The 19877-nt window shown below is 46.9% G+C and overlaps 1 protein-coding gene across 4 annotated transcripts in view; it reads left to right on the top strand.

The window, feature by feature from the left end:
* The window catches only part of FHDC1 (FH2 domain containing 1), a 42561-nt gene extending 22978 nt beyond the window's left edge, over window positions 1-19583 (top strand). For all 4 annotated transcript variants that reach the window (XM_053901185.1, XM_053901186.1, XM_053901184.1 and 1 more), the window contains exons 5-12: window positions 340-425; window positions 513-613; window positions 4510-4580; window positions 4681-4788; window positions 6818-6888; window positions 8951-9068; window positions 12849-13013; window positions 15258-19583. In XM_053901185.1, the coding sequence (XP_053757160.1) occupies window positions 340-425; window positions 513-613; window positions 4510-4580; window positions 4681-4788; window positions 6818-6888; window positions 8951-9068; window positions 12849-13013; window positions 15258-17279 (2742 nt within the window). In that variant the 3' untranslated portion in view covers window positions 17280-19583. The remainder of the gene's footprint in view (window positions 1-339; window positions 426-512; window positions 614-4509; window positions 4581-4680; window positions 4789-6817; window positions 6889-8950; window positions 9069-12848; window positions 13014-15257) is intronic.
* The last annotated feature ends 294 nt before the right edge of the window (window positions 19584-19877 follow it).

The following is a 19877-nucleotide window of genomic DNA, read 5'->3' as shown; positions in this document are numbered from 1 at the left end:
ATAACTTTACAGAAAATTTTCATCCTTAGATCTGACCCTTTAGTAACCTCCCTGAGGATTCCTGTGGCTCCGGTTCTGTGGTTTGATCGGGATTGTTTATACCCACAAACGTGACACAACTCTTCTCTTTCTGATTTGTTTGGTTTATCTTCTTTCGAAAAACAACATAGTAAATGTGGTGATTGCCTTTTCTGTCTTTTCTTGGACCTACATTTTTGATTTGAATTGAGCACTGAAGTCTCATTTTCTTAAAGGAATTTTAAGACGAAATTTAAAATAATGTTACCTTTTAATCATAAGTTATTTTTTTGTCTGCCTTCTTTTCCATTTGTCTTTTAGATAAAGAAATTAAAAACATTTAGTGGAGATGTGTCCAAGCTGTCGCTGGCAGATTCCTTTCTGCACTACTTGATTCAGGTGCCAAAGTAAGGATAATCCATCACTCTTCTTTTCAGAGTAAGGTTTTAAAATTAATGACATAAAATTCTACAGTTTTACTTTTTATTTTTCAGCTATTCACTTCGGATTGAAGCCATGGTGCTAAAGAAGGAATTTTTACCTTCTTGTTCTTCTCTATACACAGACATAACAATTCTAAGAACTGCTACAAAAGGTAAGTGAATGCGTGATGCTTCGTGTAATTTGTTTTTATTAATTTTGGTAGCAGTTTATTTTATTTTAATATTTATTCTTTTCTTACTCGTTTTTGAGAGACCGAGGGAGACAGAGTGCGAGTGGGGGAGGGGCAGAGATAGAGGGAGACACAGAATCCGAAGCAGGCTTCAGGCTCTGAGCTGCCAGCACAGAGTCCAATGCAGGGCTCGAACTCACAAACCGTGAGATCATGACCTGAGCTGAAGTCGGATGCTTAACCGATTGAGCCACCCAGGCACCCCAAATATTTATTCTTTTTAGTAAGCATTCTTCTCTTAATTTTTACAAATTCATTTACTTTTTTAATTCCAGTGTGCTTAATGTACAGTATGATCTTAGTTTCAGGTGTGCAATGTAGTGTTCAACAATTCTATACATCACTCGGTGTTCATCATGACAAGTGCACTCCATAATCCCTATCACCTCTTCCTCCCATCCCCCCACCTACCTCCCCTCTGGTAAACACCAGTTTGTTCTCTGTAATTAAGTCTGTTTTCTTGTTTGTCTCTTTTTCTCTGTTTTTGTTTCTTCCATTCCACATATGAGTGAAATCATGTGGTATTTGTCTTTCTCTGACTTATTTCACTTAGCATTATATCCTCTAGATCCATGCATATTGTTGCCAATGACAAGATTTCATTGTTTTTTATAGTTGACTAATGTTCCATTGTATATATATATATATATATACACCATGTTTTCTTTATCCATTCATCAGTCAGTGGACACTTGGGTTGCTTGCATATCTTGGCTATCGTAAATAATGCTGCTATAAACATAGGGGTGCATGTATCCCTTTGAATTAGTGTTTTCATATATTTGGGGTAAATACCCAGTAGTGGAATTACCAGATCATATGGTAATTCTATTTTTCAGTTTTTGAGGAACCTCTGTACTGTTTCCCACAGTGGCTGCACCAGCTTGGTATTAGCCTTTTTTTTTTTTTTATCTTAAAAAAATTTTTTTTAATGTTTATTTCTTTTTGGGAGACAGAGTGCAAGTGGGGTGGGGCGGAGGGGGGAGGCAGAGAGAGAGGGAGTCACAGAATCTGAAGCAGGCTCCAGGCTCTGAGCTGTCAGCACAGAGACTGACACAGGGCTCGAACCCATGAAGCGCGGGATCGTGACCTGAGTGGAAGTCGGATGCTTAACCGACTGACCCACCCAGGAGCCCCGGTATAAGCTTATTTTTAAAAACTATTCAATTGATGGGGCGCCTGGGTGGCTCATTCGGTTAAGCGTCCGACTTCAGCTCAGGTCACGATCTCGCAGTCCGTGAGTTCGAGCCCCGAGTCGGGCTCTGGGCTGATGGCTCGGAGCCTGGAGCTTGCTTCCGATTCTGTGTCTCCCTCTCTCTCTGCCCCTCCCCTGTTCATGCTCTGTCTCTGTCTCAAAAATAAATAAAACGGTGAAAAAATAAAAATTAAAAAAATAAATAAATAAAAACTATTCAATTGAAATTAGAAGTGCAAGCGCCTAGATCTGCTACACCCTAAAAAGGGAAATGAGATATTACCTGGGATGACAATTAAGGTTTATTTCCATTTACTTTCCTCCCTAAGTAATTGATTAATTAGTCAATTAATTAGCCAATTAATCCATCAGTGAGCATATTATCCTCCTGTAGAAGAAGGTTTCTTTCATCCCAAGCTTCAGAGTAAGCCTTGCTGCTTGCAGCTTGCTCTTCTTCCTCTCCCAGGTCAGCTTTCTCTGACTATGCAGTGTGTAGTGTCTGCTTGTGGGTGCTGGCTCCTGCTCAAAGCCTGGGCGCCTAGGCCAGCTGCATTTTTCCTCCCCCACTCTGGCCCCTGGTGTCCAGGACCTGCTTTGCCGGAAGCATACCTCCTGGCCTCCTGACTCCTCCTGGGCATCTCCAGCATGACTCTTCTGCAGGTTCCTGATAGTTCTGCCCCCTGTTTCCTCTCCCACCTGCTTCCCCTCAAGACTCTAACACTTGGTGGGCTATTTACATTTGAGAGCAGCCAATAGGTTATGTCTGTTTCTTTGAATAGCTTGCTTACGCAGCTTGGATAGACTCCTGAGAGTTGCTCTGCTGTCTCACTCCACAGTGATGAGGTTTGGCCTTCTGGCATTTCTGGCGCTGAGCAGGCAGGCCTCGCATGTGTGTGGGCACTCCTCATCTCCAAGGCAGAGTCCCTAGTGCTCCCTACCCCTCACATTTTCCAGGGTTTTCAGGGCCAGCCTGATTCCCTCTTGGTTGTTTTCTAGATTTCTAGTTATCAGTTAAGAGTAGAACTGTTGATTCCTATTTGATTTTCCTGTTTAGTTGCTCTGGTCTGTGTTGAGATAAAATGTTTCGTTTCTCTTCAGTCCATCGTATTCATTTTAGAGAGGAGACTAAGAATTAAGGATGATTTTTCTTCTTTCAGTAGAGAGGCCTTTTAGAATTTTTTCCTGGGGGCGCCTGGGTAGCTCAGTCAGTTAAGCATCCAACTCGGTTCAGGTCATGATCTTTGCCGTTGTGGGTTTGAGCCCTGCATTGGACTCTGTGCTGACAGATCAGAGCCTGGAGCACATATCATACTCTGTGTTTCCCTCCCTCTTTGCCCCTCCCCCACTTGCACCCTGCCTCTCTCTCTCTCTCCTTCAAAAATAAATAAACATTAAAAAAAATTTTTTTTTAATTTTTTCATGTACACCAAGGCTATCGCAGCAATGTTGGAAGAGTTGTTCTTCCTCTTCAAATCGAGTTGGAGGAATAGTTTTCATAATGAGCAAGGCAAATTTGTGGGCACGGTGGAAACGTTTCTTATCTGGTTAACCTTGAAATACTGGCCTTCTTAGATAACATAATACAGGCAATGATCCAAATGTAAGTTTTTGTAAGTAATACCACACTTATTGGAGAATATGAACTTAAAAAAATCATAGGTGACATTTTATTTTCTATATATCGTGTAATTTTAATAAGCTTTTTTTTTAGCTTCTTAAATACATTAACAATTTTTAATACTGTTTATTTGCACAAATGTGTGTACAAAAGCCTCTGTGTTTGTTAAAGAACTAATTTAAATGGGCACTTGAGTGGCTCAGTCGGTTAAGTGTCTGACTTTGGCCCAGGTCATGATCTCATGGTTCAAGGGTTTGAGCCCTACACTGGGCTCTGTGCTGACACCTTGAAGCCCATTTCACATTCTCTGCCCCCTCTCTCTTTGCTCCTCCCCTGCTCACTTTCCCCCCTCTCTCTCTCTCTCTCTCAAATGAACATTAAAAAGATAAATAAATAAATAAAAATAAAGAGCTAATTTAAAAACATATTACAGTGAGAAGCTCCTTTTTAACCTTTAAGCCAATCCAAATGAAATGTATAGTTTTGAATAAAATAAACAGATTCTCTGGGTGCTTGGCCCCTAAGGGTTAGTGCTTTGCAAGTTATTTACATGGCATCCCAACCTGTTTATTTTTTATCTCCTTGTAGCTCCTTGACTAAGCAGAATGTTGCTCTCTGTTTGCAGGTTCTATAAATGTAGTCTCAAAGGCTAATGAATATAAAGGGAAAAAATAAACAATTGCTGAGAAAAAGGTTATTCCTGTAACAGTATGCTGCTTTTCATAAGGCCTTTGCATTTTCCACTACTTGAAACTTTTCATTATGGAAGTATTTTGTGAAACTTAACTATCATACCTATTCGATTCCCAGGTAAACACTAGGACGTGGATTACCGGTAGCAAATGGTGCGTTAGATCTACCACAGCATGTGCTGCTTTATTTGTTTCCTCCAGTTTTTGTATGCAGTGTAGGGTCAGAGTTTGCTTCAGACTCTCCTGAACTTGGATGTGGTCGCTGTCGTGTGCATTTAAGCTGAAGGGACTGTGGTGTGTTCTTTTTTGACAGAGCTGATGCTGTGTGAGGAGCTACATTCAATATTACACTTGGTGCTGCAGGCGGGGAACATCATGAATGCAGTAAGTAAAATTCAAAAGCATTAAAATGTTGCGTTTCTAACTTTATTTGTCTGTGCAGAGGTATATGTATATATTTTTTCTTTTGATTTGTCTTCTTTAGGGAGGGTATGCTGGCAATGCAGTAGGATTTAAACTGTCTTCTTTGCTCAAATTGGCAGACACAAAAGCAAACAAGCCTGGGATGAATCTTCTGCACTTTGTTGCACAGGTATGTGGAAATGGTGACTTCAGAGAGAGAATGAGTATGAATCGTCCCCGGAGGTGGGGAGGTTTTTCCCAGGTGTAAGGGGGCATCACACGGAAATAGGAAAGGGTGTGGTGGGTTCTAAGAAGGTTCTGTTTGCAGAAGCACTCTGCAGATTCCTGAGCTGAACTGTGCCTAGGGTTGTAGGACAGTAGCAAAGAGGAGGGGGTGGGGGAGGCAGGGGACAGGGTTGGCAAAAGCCGATTATGAAGGGTTCACATCCTAAATGCTGGGGAATTTGGATTCATGCTGTAGCGTTTTGGAGCCAATAGAAGTTCATGCACGGCATAATGGCATGAGCAGGCTGGCTTTGTTTTTAGGAAAATAAGGCAATATGGAGAATGGGCTGCAGTGGAGAGAGAACTAGAAATAGGGTACCTCTTGGCAGAAGTTGGCTCTGATCGCTTGGCAAGAGCTGAGAATCAGAATCCTAGCCACGCGGATGGAGAGCAGAGGCCTGGGTGTGAGACATTCCCAATGTTGGGTTGACTAGATTTGTAAGTGTAGAGTGAAGGGGTCAGAGCAGTGAAAAAGATCACCTCCACCGGTGTCCCTCTGTGAACTATAGGTTAGCTCACCTCGCCACGAGCACAGGGTTTGGTATCTTCCCCCTGTCCATCACCTCCATTTCTGACTGGGTCTTTGTGATACCGAAACAACCAATTACAAAGTAGAAAGTCAGCCAAAGACAGTTGCCTCTTTGTTGTTAAATTATCTCAAATTACGAATTACATCGATTTGTTTTTCCTTCACTGGATCACCTTTGTTGTTTTGACAGCAATCACACAGATGTAGGTTTAAGCTGGGGAGGAAGCTGGGCTCGTTTCTAGTGTGAGCTTCAGAACAGGATGGAATTAGGATTTTGACTTGTCCTTTATTAGCTGTACTTCCTCAGACAAGTTACTGAAACATTAAGACCCTCAATTTCTTCATCTAATCATGGGGCTAGTGATACTGCAAAACAGGTAACCAACAGGGTTGAAGGGGATCATTCCATAAAGTGCCAGACTCGTGTTTGGCACAGAGTAAGCGCTCCATAAATAATACACACAATTACTATGACATTCTTCAGAAGACAAAGGACATGTTGAACTCGGGGCTAATTTAAAAGTTAATTTTCAGGGCATTAAAACCAGAAAATGTCTTCCTTACCCTATGTGCCTTGAAGGTAGCCTTCTGGCAGTTCTTTTATTTATTTATTTAAAAGGTTTTTGTTGTTGTTTTTGTTGTTTTGGTTTGGTTTTGGTTTTGGTTTTGTTTTCTTGAGAGAAAAGCATGTGAGTGGGGGAAGGGGCAAAGAGAGGGAGAGAATTCCAAGCAGGCTCTGTGCTGTCAGCTCAGAGCCCAGCATGGGGCTCAGTCTCACGAACTGTAAGATCCTGACCTGGGCCAAAATGAAGAGTCAGACGCTTAACCAAATGAGCCACCCGGTGCTCCCCTGGCAGTCCTTTTAGATCCACGTATCCAGGTGCTCTCTGTAACTTGGTCCCTACCCATGTGGGGATGTTTCCGGAGTTGGTGATTGCTTCCTTCATACCTACCTTCCTTGTATCCTCTGAACAGATGAAGAATGCAAATACCTCCATGGCTTGTGCACCTTCTGATTAAAGTCATTTTGCAAACTGGTTTAACAGCTGAAGGTATCTTGGTCATATACAGGCACACTCATAGGTATGGGTGGTATTTAAGCAGAATTTATTGGATTCTCTTAGAAACAATGGGCCCTGCTAAGCTACCACCCACTTCCATTGACTCTGCATGCACATGAATTGTATTTCACGTCAGGATCGGTTGCTCTGGGAAGTTAAATATATCTTGAGAGTAGGGGAGTTCTGGTAAATCTTGTTAAGAATATCAGAGTTCATGTTTCAGTGAATTGCTTTGAATATACCAAGCATAAAAACAAGAACTTTAAGGTTCCTTTAAGCCTTGGGAAAATTGTTTCCTTCCAGTTTTATACATACAGTGAGAGAAAATTCTGTTTTTATTCTAGGAAGCCCAAAAGAAAGATGCCATTCTTCTAAAATTTTCTGAAAAATTGCATCACGTTCAGGAGGCTGCTAGGTAAGCAAGGAAGACTGAAAGTGAATTGTAAGATTCGCATTTTTTGAAGCTATTTTTTAATGAAAACTGGTGAAGATATTATAACTTTAAAAAGTTTTGTCTTGTTGAATTTTCAGACCTTCCTTTTATTTGCTTACAGAGGTGTGTGTGCATCTTTGGAAATTGGGGGTTTTGAAAACTTAATCTTTTATTTTTAAGCTAAAAACCCCATTTCAGTCTTTTCTAATGAATATCATCAGTGTAAAAACAGTATGGATTGAGAACTTCAAATCCCTCCACACCCAACAGGTAGAGCTCAAACAACACAGCCTATTACCTCGGGAGTTGGCATATATCAGTCAAACGTCCAGGGCTGTTTCCCTGTAGAATCTAACATGGTACATTGATTTTCTATTGCATTAGAAGAAGTTGGAACCATACCAAGGGTTGTGAAAGGATTGTATTTAAATTAGTCACTCAACAGAGAAAGTAGCTACCGAACATAAAGCTGTGTTTACATCACTTTAATTTGCTTCTTATCCCAGTGTAAATGAGTGTTTTAATGTAGCTATAATCTGTGTATATGTACTATGTTGAGTTCCGTGTTTTTATTTTTTATAAGTTTATTTATTTTGAGAGAGAGCACGGGAGGGGTGGAGAGAGAGGGAGAGAGGGAATCCCAGACAGGCTCCGCATTGTCATGTCAGTGCAGAGCCTGATGTGGGGCTCGAACTCATGAACTGTGAGATCACAACCTGACCCAAAATCAAGAGTCGGACCCTCAGCCAGCTGAGCCACCCAGGCTCCCCAGAGTTCCGTGTTTTTAAATTTACAGCACATATCTATGTATCCAGTGGTAAATCCAGCTTTCCCAGAAAGAAGCCCTAATTTGTAGCACCTGCTGATTTCCATAGTGTAAATACTGCTACGGTGGCAGATTTCAAGCTACCCGTGTGGCCTTACTGAGGGAGGAGCTGGGAGGGGATGCCAACACCCACAGTGGCCTCTTGCAAGCTGGCTCCGGCACCCTTCGTGTTACCTGCTTGTTATCTGTGTGACTGTTTCTAGTTAGGGGAGCCATGAACCATATGCATAAATACACAAGCCGCAGCTTTTCAAGCTAAGCCCTGTCATTGGCCAGTGGCTCAGTATTATTAACTGTGAACATCTAACCACAGATTACATGTCTTTCCCAAAGGGAAATTATTGGTCCAAAGTTGTGAATAGTTCATAGTTCATGTTTATAGATTTTCAGATTATTCCCCCAAAGAATGAGCATCTTAAAAGATATAAACTGTTTTGGTTTTGAATTTCTGAAAGCAACTTGTGTGAGAATATTTTTTCCTCTGACTAGTATAGAAATGTTACTAAGAGGTGTACATAGAAATAATCATTACATTTTTGTTCTGACATTTCTGGTTAGATGGGAAAGTTCAGCTAGATGCTGTCTTAGAAAAAAACCTAGTCAGTAAAGTTTGTTTCTTTGAAATAGAAGATGAGGTATCCTGGTGAAGTACAGACAGATCATAAATGGATGCTGATGACCAGTGAAGGTGGAAAACGTGATTGCACGACGAAAAGTTAGAATTTGCGATAGAAGCAGGAAAGCATTCTAGTTTATGAATTTGCTAAGTGAATTGCACTGGGTTTTAGGTATCACCTATTCACTTTACCTGGTGACAAAAATATCACTCAGTGCACTACCAATCTTGATGTGATGTATGTAACAAAGGCCTTGTGATCAGTTCTGTCATTTCTTTGCAGAATTGTTAGCTGCATGGTTAGTTCTCTCTGAAATACCGAGTGCTTACTCTGGCTGTCTGTGGCCACATGAAGTCTGCTTAGTATCTCCTTATTGCCCTTAATGTCTACACTGCCTTGCTTTCCGTGAGTTAGAGCTTTTGCATTGGTTCCAGAGGGAAGTCTAAGTATCTGAGTCTAAGTACAGGGGTGGTAAATGTCATCGCGGTAGTTCTGCCCTTCTGTTTCTAGGTTTGACCAACGGCTAGTCTCGTTTGACGTGCCTGCGTGACACATGGCTTCCCTGTGCCAACTGCCCACTCTCTCCCCTTTCTTCTTTCAGATTATCTCTGGATAACACGGAGGCAGAACTGCGCTCGCTCTTTATCAGGACGAGATCTCTGAGGGAAAACATTCAGCGGGATGGTGAACTTTGTCAGCAGGTGGAAGATTTCCTTCAGGTTTGTGGGTGATTTGAGTCCGTCTCTCGTTTCGGCTCCAGGCACCCGGCAGGGCTGGTTAAATCTGCACGCGTTTGTGGAAGCAGCGGGTTCCGGTTCATATATTTTTTCCCCAGCTCAGTAGAAGGAACTTTGTATTTCAATGCCCATTCCTTGCCGCGTTGGTTTTCTGGCAGGCGTTGTTGAATGAGGTCTGCACGTAAGGTGTTTGCTTAGGGCTGGCCTCCCTTTACCCCTGCTCCCCGTCCATCATTGCCCCGCGCTGTAGCCAACTGGTATCGGCATGTGGTGCTGACCCTTGACGGCATGTGCGTGGCAGTTCAGGTTTTGCTTCAAAACCGCAGTGTACGAGTTCTTGCCTCCTAATCCAACTTTTGGACAACAGAAGGGAGTTCCACGGAAATCATAGACACCTGACAACTTGGGCTGTTGTTCCTTCACTTGTTTTTATTCAAGAAACAAGCCAGGTTTTGGCATGTTTTTATAATGAGAGCGGGAGCACACACGATAGCCGTGACTATCAACACCCCAAACACATCAGCCGCACAGGGTGTGTCGGGAGCTGCTCTGAATAACATCAACAAAAAACAGCCGAGTGGACGTGTTTGTGACAGCTCACTGTGACTCACTAATCACATAGTCTGACATACTTCTTGTATCTTCCTTATTTAAAAAAAAGGGGCAGCTTTTCATGCTTTTGGTCTCCAGGGAAGTGGTATGCTACTGTCAGTATCCGTGCTTTGCGCCTTTCGAGGCGGCACATGTGCAGCACGGCCACCCTTGGTGCCGGGAACAGCGTGCTCCGAAGGTCCTGCCAACCTCAGCTTTCACTCGTTTCCTCGGAATTAAGCTACATCAAATATTGGAAGTTGCAGCTCCCATCAGCGAACACTTTGGTTCTGCTGCACGTTTATTTTTATGATTAAATATGTATTTTCTTTCAGATATAACCAAACACTCTGTTTAAAGTGCACAGATTTTTCTCCACAATGCAAACACCACCATAAAATACCTAACAGGTAGGAAAGCTGGGGTACCTGGGTGACTCAGTTGGTTAAGCGTCCAACTTCGGCTCAGGTCATGATCTCACGGCTTGTGAGTTCGAGCCCCACATCGGGCTCTGTGCTGACAGCTCGGAGCCTGGAGCCTGCTTCGGATTCTGTGTCTCCCTCTCTCTCTCTGCCCCTCCCCCACTCACTCCCTCTCTCTCTCAAAAATAAACATACATTAAAAAAAAAATTATGGTCTAACAGGTAGGAAAGCTCTTAGCAGTAAGCACATGCAGACAAATGAGAGAAATCCAGAAATACGGGGGGAAGGCCCATCCCACAGTGAGATGAGAATCCTGGATGTCTCATTCCCTGGCTCTTACATTAAATATTAATATTTTATGCTACATAACAGCACAGAAAGGTTTATGATGAAAAGCAGCTCTGTCTTAGCTGTGCCCCTAGGCTGCTCTTTAAAGGCAACCTTGTTTGACTCTAAATGCTTCTTTCTCGTAATCATTTTTATCTTTGTAAATAAAATGTTCTCATACAGCTATTTATTTTTCTTTTTTATATTCAATTTCTTTTTAAATGGTGGGGGGGGGGCAGGTATTAATATTATAAGGTAGGGTGGGGTCAGGCCATGAAGGGAAAACGTTGGACTTTGTGCTCTTAGCCATGGGGAAACATTGAAGTTTTTTGAGCAGAGAAAAGACAAGAACATAGTCTTGCAAATCTCTGTCAGTATTTTGACCCTCTGGGCAAGAAATAACGAATACGTTGGTTTGGAACTTTAGTCTGGAACAAACAAGTGAGACACAGAAAGTGGAGTCTCCTGGCACGGCTACTGACATCTTGTCCATTATACTTGGCCAGTGTGGCTCTGGACGGCCATTTGTGGTCCTGACTGCAAAAATTAAGTCTTGGCAAAAGACTCTGAGCCGGGTGATTTTTCACACCCATATTTGGAATGTTTCACTTTCCCAAGTCCTAAGGGTGACCACAGTGCATGTTAAGTTTTTCCTTCCTGGTTTTCTCTCGATCCCCACAGGATCTAGTGATGAGACATGGGAGGAGGAGCTAAGCTAATCTATCCCATGTAGATAGATTCTTGTCAAGAGTCCTATTTTTCTGCTGTTGAGTTTTTCTTGGCTGGAATCCACCTTTCCCCCTGTGGAAGAATGACAGGCAAAGATTTATCTTTTCATGAATACCCTTCTCTCCATAAAGAATAATGCAGCATGAATGCGCACACTGCCTCGGGCTACTGACTCAGATGGTTACTTTCTCTGGTATCTGGTTTCCTGAATAGTTTTGGTTTCCTACTACCTCTTGAGTGTGTTTGGTGTAAGGAAAGGACTCTTATGGGGGAGAGTGTGTGGGAGCGGGTGAGAGGTGACGTGTCTCCTCAGAACTTCTCTTCCTTCTCCAAGCGTGTTTCAGCAGCGATCCCACTCCATGAGGGCGGGCAGTCCATCGCTTCACATTTCCTAGGCCAGTCCTTCCACTCAAAGGAAGTGTCTCAAATAGAAGCCTTTTTAAGAACAAGATCTGTGTGATTTATAAAGTCACGTACTTCACGCATTCCTTCTTCACATAAGCCTTGTTCCCTGGTGAAAAAGAAGGTTGACTTGAGTGTGATCCCAAGTAATTTGGTCCCCATGCGGCTGTGGCTCCTCTAACCTGCTGCTTCCTCATTTCAGCTCAACATGAAATGTCCCCAACATGTCAGGGAAGTGTGCTCGTGCGCCTGATAGGTCCCCATCCTGAAAGGGCTGAGAGCTCACTGGAGGAGAGCAAACCTCTTTCGTTTCTGTTTCTTTGTTGTGTTCGGCACCTAAATCTGTAGGGGCACTGGAGACTTTGTCCTGGAAGAATGAGGAGGAGGTGAAGAAGTGAAGAGGATGGATTTGTGTAGGGCAGTAATTCCTGTCCATGGGGGCTCATCGGGGTCTCCTGCAGTTTTAATAAAATACCAGTGGCAGTTACACCTCAGACGTACTGAATCGCATGGGTGGGGTATGAGCATGCACTGTCGACACAGCATCTGAGCTGACTTGGATAAGCACCATGGTTAGGAAGTCTTGGCTGGGGCATTTGTCTAGGCACAGGGGCTTCCAGTCCTATGGGATGACATTGACGCTGATACAGGTCACTTGAGGTGAGGCTTAAACTCCTCCTCCACAGGATAACTCATCAGTACGAGTGACTTTTGGCACCTTGAAGTGAACCCTTGGCCAGTATCAGACCTTTTTTTTAATGTTTATGTATTTTTGAGAGAGAGAGAATGGGGACAGAGGATCCGAGGTGGGCTCTGTGCTGACAACAGCGAGCCCAGTGGTGGGTCTCGAACTCACAAACAATGAGATTATGACCTGAGCCAAAGTCTAACGACACTCAACCGTCTGAGCCACCCGGGCGCCCCAAGACTCACTTAGAAGGAAGAACAGATACAGAATGAGTTTTCCTTAATAAAACCAACGTTACGCCTATGTCATTTTTCAGTAGCCTTAAAGGCCACCATTTTGTCAGAGGCATTGTGTAGATTAAAGCTCTTTAGGCGCATTTGTTGCTTCCAGGCCTTTACACAGGAGTTCACCTTGCTTCCCCAGGGCTTTGTTTGGGTTGAATTATTTTCCTTTTGGCTCTGAGTGCATTGGGTTTGCAATCCACCTTCCCTTCTCGACTTGAAATTGAGCCCAGGAGCAGGGCTTCCCCGGGCACTAGACGGCGCACAGAGAGTCTCCTCACTGCTGTTGACTTGAGCGTGTGCTTGTTTGTTTTCCCGCAGTTCGCTGTGGAAAAGCTGACAGAACTGGAGCGCTGGAAGCAAGAGCTCCAGGACGAGGCCCACACCCTTATAGACTTTTTCTGTGAAGACAAAGAAACCATGAAACTGGACGAGTGCCTTCAGATCTTTAGAGATTTTTGTGTCAAATTCAACAAAGCGGTTAAGGTATGGCCGATGGCATCTCCCTGTTTTCTGAGTTGTTTGGACTTTTGTTTTTCGCTTTCCGCACCCAGCCCTCTGTCCCTGGCAGAAAGATGGGTCAGCATTTCCACGCTTTCAGGGAAGTCTGGCCCAGGCAGCATTGCCACGCTCTCAGTTGGGGTTACCGGGAAGTGTCTGTACCATCCTGGCCCCGAGCACCTCCCGGTCGCCGGGAGCCCAGCGTTGGCTGCCTCCGCTAAGGTGCTGCTCACACCAACACCTGCTTTGATGCCCTGAAAGCGTTATGTTAGTAAAGTTCATCTATGATGGCAGCCGTGATATTAACAAGTGTCTTTGAAGATCCTGAGTGTCTCCCTCCCCCCCCTCCCCAGGAGAGAATTTCCCCTTTGGGGGAACCCTTTGTTGCGGTGGGATGATTGGAAGGTGTTCTCTCACCTGTTTCGGGCACCACGGCTATTGCCAGGCAGTGGGCACTGCAGAAACCGTGTCCTCCTCAGCCAGAGCAGGCTTAGAAATCCTCAAGCGCTTAGGGGTCTGCTGCCGTCTGAGCAATACGGCTGCGTTTCTTGCCTTTTAGCCTCCGATTCCAGTCATCTCTGGGTTCAGTGTAGGAGCCAGAAAACTCTGGGTTCCTTGGCTTTGCAAATACAACTTCTCATCTGTCCGTTAAAGACAAAACGACATCCCTTTACTTCAAGTGGTGGTGAGGAACCAAATACTTGTGCGCCTTATCCCTCCCCCGTATTTAAATGCAGGTTTGTCCATAGCTGAATTTCTTTGCGGGACTGGTCACATTTCCCTCCAGCCCTGTGTAGGCCAGAGTGACTTGAGTCCTCAACCCCTCCTTCCTCTCTCCAGCTAAGAGAAGGAGGCTGAGCCTGTGGCCACGTTTCCTCTCCCTTGTCCAAGCAGTGAGCTCAGCAGAGGGGGGCGGTGGTGGGTGGTAGAGGCCAAATTGGCTCTTTCTGAGGCCCTCACTCCCTGTCAAAATTCTGCAGGCCCAAGAGGCCACCTGTGTGATTCTCTCCGCCCAGCTGTTCTGAGCGCCAGGACCTGGCCCCACTCCCACCGCAGGCAGCTTTGGGGGAGAGGGCCTGGGGGACCTGGGACACTGGAGAGGCTGGACCAGAGCTGCAGGAAGGGCCATGCCTCCCCAGCCAGAGCCAGAGTCTCGAGGAAACTTGGAGGGGAAGTCCACCATTTGAGGAAATTGATCTTCAAGTAAAAAGTACTACCAATAACAGGCGTGGCTTGTGAGATCCGAGGGACTTGGCACCGAGGGACTGCATGCTCCCATTCCCCAGAGACACAGGCTCCACGGAGCTGAGGTCATCCAGGGTCAGCCGGGGCGCCTCCTCTGGGCCCTTGGGTCCCTGGAGGTCGAACGGAGCCAGTCCTGTCACCAGCTCATGCTCCTTAATCCCCAGAGCCAATGGCGAGAGCGGAGAGGACCGGGCTGCAATGATACAGATGTATTTAGGTGATACAAATATATTTAAAGTGCACAGCCAGGTGGTAAAATGTGCTTTAGCATATACATTTGTTCTGGTTCAGTTTTGCTGGGGTGAGGCCTGGGTACTTGGAGCTGGGTGAAGGGTAATCGAAGGATTTATAAAGCAAATCATCTTGTCTGATTGTGGAAGGGGGTGGAGCATGAGGGACCGAGCCAACATGACCTCTCTGGTGTTCTTTACTGAAGAGCATTCAGGGAACAGAGATTTGAAAGGCATCTCTTAATATCTAGCATATACATTTATGCATCCAAAGCGTTAAGTAGAATGTGCTGCTCGTGTGTGTGTAGATGCAGTCAACACAGATGCCACAGGGAGGTTTGATCTCTGACTCCTTTTTTTCCTCTCCGCCATTGCTTAACTCCCCCTTCCCTGGAAGTCCTTTCCATCTTGCCCTGCTTAGAAGCCAAGTTGGGTTCCCTTGGAAATGAAGTGGCAGGCATGTGTGGAATCACAGCCTACATTTAGAGGACAGTGCCTTGACTGGAAAGCTGCAAGTTGGGCCCAGGGACGATAAGCTTAGATTGGTGGGGCCACCCCCATGCAGCTTTGGGAGAACTAGCCCTGTCCACACCCACACAGGTGCAAACACCAGTATCTCTCTTGGTGAAGCTTACGCTGGGCTCTCCTCCCTGCGTGTATATCTCACTGGAGTCTTAGGACAGGTGGCTCTGGAGTTGCACACACGTTCCACACGTCTCATGCGTCTTGGGGCTTCTCTCCACCCCTCGTTCAGGACAACCAGGACCGGGCGGTGCAGGAGCTGAGACAGCTGCAGCGGCTGAAGGAGCGGGAGCAGAAGCGTCGCTCCTGGGCAGCTGGGGAGCTCGGGGGCTTCTGCCGGAGCAGCAGTGAGAATGATGTGGAGCTGCTGACCAAGAAGGGCACAGAGGACCTGCCCCCCTTCCTGCAGCCCAGGCCCGTCAGCCCTTCCTACCGACCTCCTAACGCCCGCCGCTCTCGCCTTTCCCTGGGCGCCTTTGCTGACCGGGAGCTGCTGACCTTCCTGGAGAGTTCCACCGGCAGCCCCGAGGAGCCCAGCAAGTTTAACAGCTTGCCCCGGAGCAGCCCCCGGCAAGCCCGGCCCACACTGGCCTGGATGGAGCCTGGGGGCCCGAGGGCCCAGGACCCCAGCCACGCACGCAGACCTCAGGCCTCACAGAGCCAGGAGGAGGCCCCTGAGCCACCCTCATCTTGGCAGAGCCAGCTCCCAGTCCCCCGACCCGAGGACCCTGCGCCCCTCTTCCCTCGAGCTCGGCGCAGTGGGGTGGGCATCCTCCAAAAGAGGAACAGCGAGCCCATGGGCCTGGCTCCCGCCCGGTCCCCTCCGCTCTCACCATTGGCTCTGGGGATTAAGGAGCATGAGCTGGTGACAGGACTGGCTCAGTTCGACCTCCAGGGACCCAAGGGCCCAGAGGAGGCGCCCCGGCTGACCCTGAATGACCTCAGCTCCGTGGAGCCCGTGTCTCTGGGGGATGGGAGCATGCAGTCCCTCGCTGTCGGCCACAGTGGCCTGCTGCCTGTGAGCTCAAGTGCCCCAGGGGGTCTCAGCCCAGCCCTGCAGGGGGATGACGGATCTGCCCCCGACCAACCTAGTGGCGAGGCTCTGGTATCTGTAGGCAGCAGCGACCCTGAGAGCAAAGACCCCGGCCCTTTGTTCTACATCTCGGATGCCACCGACTGCTCGCTGACCCTGGACTGCTCGGAGCCAGGGGAGGGGGGGGGTGGGGATGGCTCCCTGTCCTCTGGGGCTGGAGAGACAGGCAGCCAGGTCTCCTCTCACCCTCCTTCCAGCCCCCCCGGGGAGGCTTCTGCTCCCCTCTCCAGGAAGAGTGAGCCCAGCTGCAAGGACGCCCTTCCCAGGGACAGACCTGCCAAAGGGAAGGATGTGACAACACCAAAGAGAAGCTCCCTCAGAGAGGCGTCCCAGGGGACCTCCAAGGCAGTGAGTGCCAGGCGGAGCCAAGGGGCGGCGCCCAAGCCTGTGCGGACCTTGACAGCCTCCGAGAGCGAGAGCATGCGTAAAGTCGTGCCCATCTCCAGGTCGAGCCGCAGCTCGGTGGGCTGGAAGCGGCCGCCTGGGGACACCCCCAGCAGCCCAGCACAGCAGCAGTGGTCGCGCCGGAGCTCCGTGCGGGGGACCTCGGAAGTGTCACCCAGGAGGCCCTCTACAGGGGCTGTGACCCTGCCGGAGGAGCCGAGGCTGGCGAGGGGGAGCGGCAGCTCTGGCAGCGTCCGGCTTGGGAAGGAACACCCCCTGCAGCCCAGGGGCTCGTTCAAGAAGCCCAGCGCCAAGCCCCTCAGGAACGTCCCCAGACAGAAGCCCGAGGAAAATAAAATCTGCCGCTCCAACTCCGAGAGCCCCGAAGAGGAGCCCAAGGCCCCGCCGCCCCCCAGCGTGCCCCGTGTCCCGCCTCCCGTGCCGAGCTTTGCCCGGAACACAGTTGCGTCCTCATCTCGGTCCATGAGAACAGATTCTCCTCCCGTGGCCAAGGCTCCTGGCATCACTCGGACTGTTTCCCAGCGTCAGCCGAGGCCGAAGGGTAGCCCCGAGGATGCCATCCCCAAGGACAGCGGCACCCTGCGGCGGGCCAGTAGCGCCCGGGCCCCCAAAAAGTGTCCGGAGTCTGCTGGGGGTCCCAGTGCCAACACAGAGACCCCTCCAAAGGGCCGAGGGGCTGGGGAAAGGGCCTCCCTTAGACTGAAAAACTCAGATCCGACCACACTGGGGAAAACCCTCGATCCCTCACGGAAGTGATAGGTGTCTGTCCTCTCGCTGCTGGGGGCTCAGGTGGTGAGGACTGACTCCTGTGACAGTCCAGCACCGGATGTCTCTGTTCACATAAAGTCACCCCCTGGTGCCAGCCACTAACGCTCATGTCACCGAAGGTGTGGTCCGGGAGGCTGGTGGACTGCCACCCACTGTGACGCCTCCTGCTGTAAAGTCCCCAGTCTGGATGTGCACCATGACGGCTGGCACCTCACACACTCCTCCCCAAGCAGAGACCGCATGAAAAACATAGATGTCTGAGATGACATTCTTCCGTACGGAGTAAAAGAATTTTGGCCAGTTTGCCTATTCCAAACTTATTTTTGAATATTACAAAAACTGCATATTTTAGTTCCTTTTGCAGAATGAAATGCCTCCTAGGAAAAAAGACAAAACCTTTAATATGAAGACATTTTTATTTTCCTGTGTTCCCTGGCCTCAGGGTTCCACCTGCCCACACACCGTCCATTGCTGGCAACTGGACTTCTCTGCAGGCCCTGGGTGCTCTGTGATTGGCACCGTCTCCTCGAAGGCTCTCTGTGTTGCTCATCTTTCTGTGTGTGACTTCGGGTGAGGGTTTGCTTGTGAGCAGGAGGGAAAGTGAGACTGGTGCGTGGAAATCGGATGCTCCCATGTGCTCAGGACAGGCACCATGGGCAGCGCCTTCCCTGCAGACGGGGAGCCGCCCCTGGGAGAAATGCTGGATCTTCCGGAACTTAGAAGTGCCATATTTTAATGGAAAGGCATTGAGGGGCTGTTTGGCTGAGCACACCTGCCCCTTCTGTGTTTCCCCATTTGTGTATCTGTTATAAAACTGAGTGAAGGCTGCTATGATCTGGGATCGCTCTAGTTACAGGGAAAAACAAACCCTTCTGTCTCCCAGTCTTGTCCCTCCCTTCTCTCTCTGCCTGCAGCCAGCCCTTCCTTCTCTTGCGAATGCAACACAAAGCCGGGAGGGTCTGTGCGTATTATTTATGCCACTGATGATGCTTCTTAATGTCAATGTCTGTTCTTTGTGGTACAACGGTTTTTAAGTCCTGAGAAAAAAATAATTTTTTTTTAAACAAAAAACAAAAAACAAAAAAAAAAAACTAAAAACAAAACAAAAAAGAAAAAAAAAAGAAACTACTTTCAGAAGAATTTATATCATCAGGAAATTTTGGGGAAAAAAAGGCTTTATTCAAAAGGGAGAAAATGTGTACTGTTTCTACTCACTGCCCATTTCACTACTTCCTTTTGAGGCTAATTAGGAAATGAAGCAATTCTGGAAACTTCCTTGTTATTTTAAAGTCATCCCCCACTCTTTTTCACTTTTGGTCATTTATTGAAACTGTAGTGACACCTTGGTGTAGATCCAACAGCGGTAGATGGATTTCAGCGAATCCACATGGTTGATGTTACAATCTTCCTCCTGTAGAATGTTGCCTTTCATCCAAATTAATTGGAAACTGAGCTTCCCTAAGTCAGCCAGATTGAAAAGGTAAATTTTATGATTGAATAAGTAAGGCACCTGACCGCCAAATCTCTTATAAAAATAGCCTTGAATACGTATTTCACGGGCCCCACAAAATGGTTATGGGAATCCTATAGTGTTTTTCACCATCTCAAAAAGCCTAAGAAATCATATATTTAACCGTGCAGATAACAACATTCAAGGCACAGGGCCCGTGGTTGGGTGGAAAAGGACGAAAGAGATCAAAAGTTTGTGGATAGCGATGGGGTCAGGACCTCCAGGTAGGATCCTGGGAACCAGGGTCCCAGTCCCTGCTTGGTCACTGATGCTATGTGACTTTGGCAAATCACTCCCTCTCCCTAAGCCTCTGTTTCCCAGTCTACGGAAGTCGGGGCACGGCTTCAGTGATGGCTTCTAAAGGTCCCTTAGCTCAAAGAGAGAGCTATTATTATCAACAACCAAGGACCCACCTGCCCCAGGACCAGCTTCTCCAAACCAACCCCCAGCACCTCCATAGCAGAGGCCTCAACGTCAAAGGCCTGCTTAAAATAAAGCACCTTCAGAATGTGTTGTTGCTTTGAAATCTAATAAGCTGAGTTTCTTGAGAAGCGGCATTTTACTTAGCCCTGTGGACCCTATGTGTATGCATCTGTGTGAGCAGATGATCATTCTATTACCTTTTATTGGTAGTAAGCTTTGAAAAATAATTTAAGTATCTAATGCAGAAATGTAAATAAATTTCTATATAAATTTGTTTAAGATGAACTGAATGTATTTAAAGGCTCATTTATATGTTCTTTTATGTAACATGTAGTTTAATAAAGTTCCTGTTTATGGGAGTTGTGTTTTATCCTCAACTTGCTCTGCTGATGGGTGTGTATGTGTGGGATCCTGGGGGAAGAGTATATAATTTCCTGCACACAGAAGAGCCCCGATATAGGAGGTACAACAGCTTTGAGATACAGCAGTCTTGTCCTCAAAAGGCTCAAGAGCCAAATTAGGCTGTTAGTGTGTGTCCTCTCGGGAGCAGAGTCTGTGTTTACCTGAAGGCCTAGAAAGCAGGCCTCGTGCCAGACCCGTGGGAATGCAAGCATTGCATCTGACACGCAGGCCGTCGATGGAATGTTCAGCAC

Source organism: Panthera pardus, unplaced genomic scaffold (genome assembly GCF_024362965.1).
Source record: "Panthera pardus isolate Hobbes unplaced genomic scaffold, ASM2436296v1 HiC_scaffold_13, whole genome shotgun sequence".
Classification (NCBI taxonomy): Eukaryota; Metazoa; Chordata; class Mammalia; order Carnivora; family Felidae; genus Panthera; species Panthera pardus.
The sequence above is the reverse complement of the archived record's forward strand: the minus strand, read 5'-3'. Positions and strand labels throughout refer to the sequence as shown.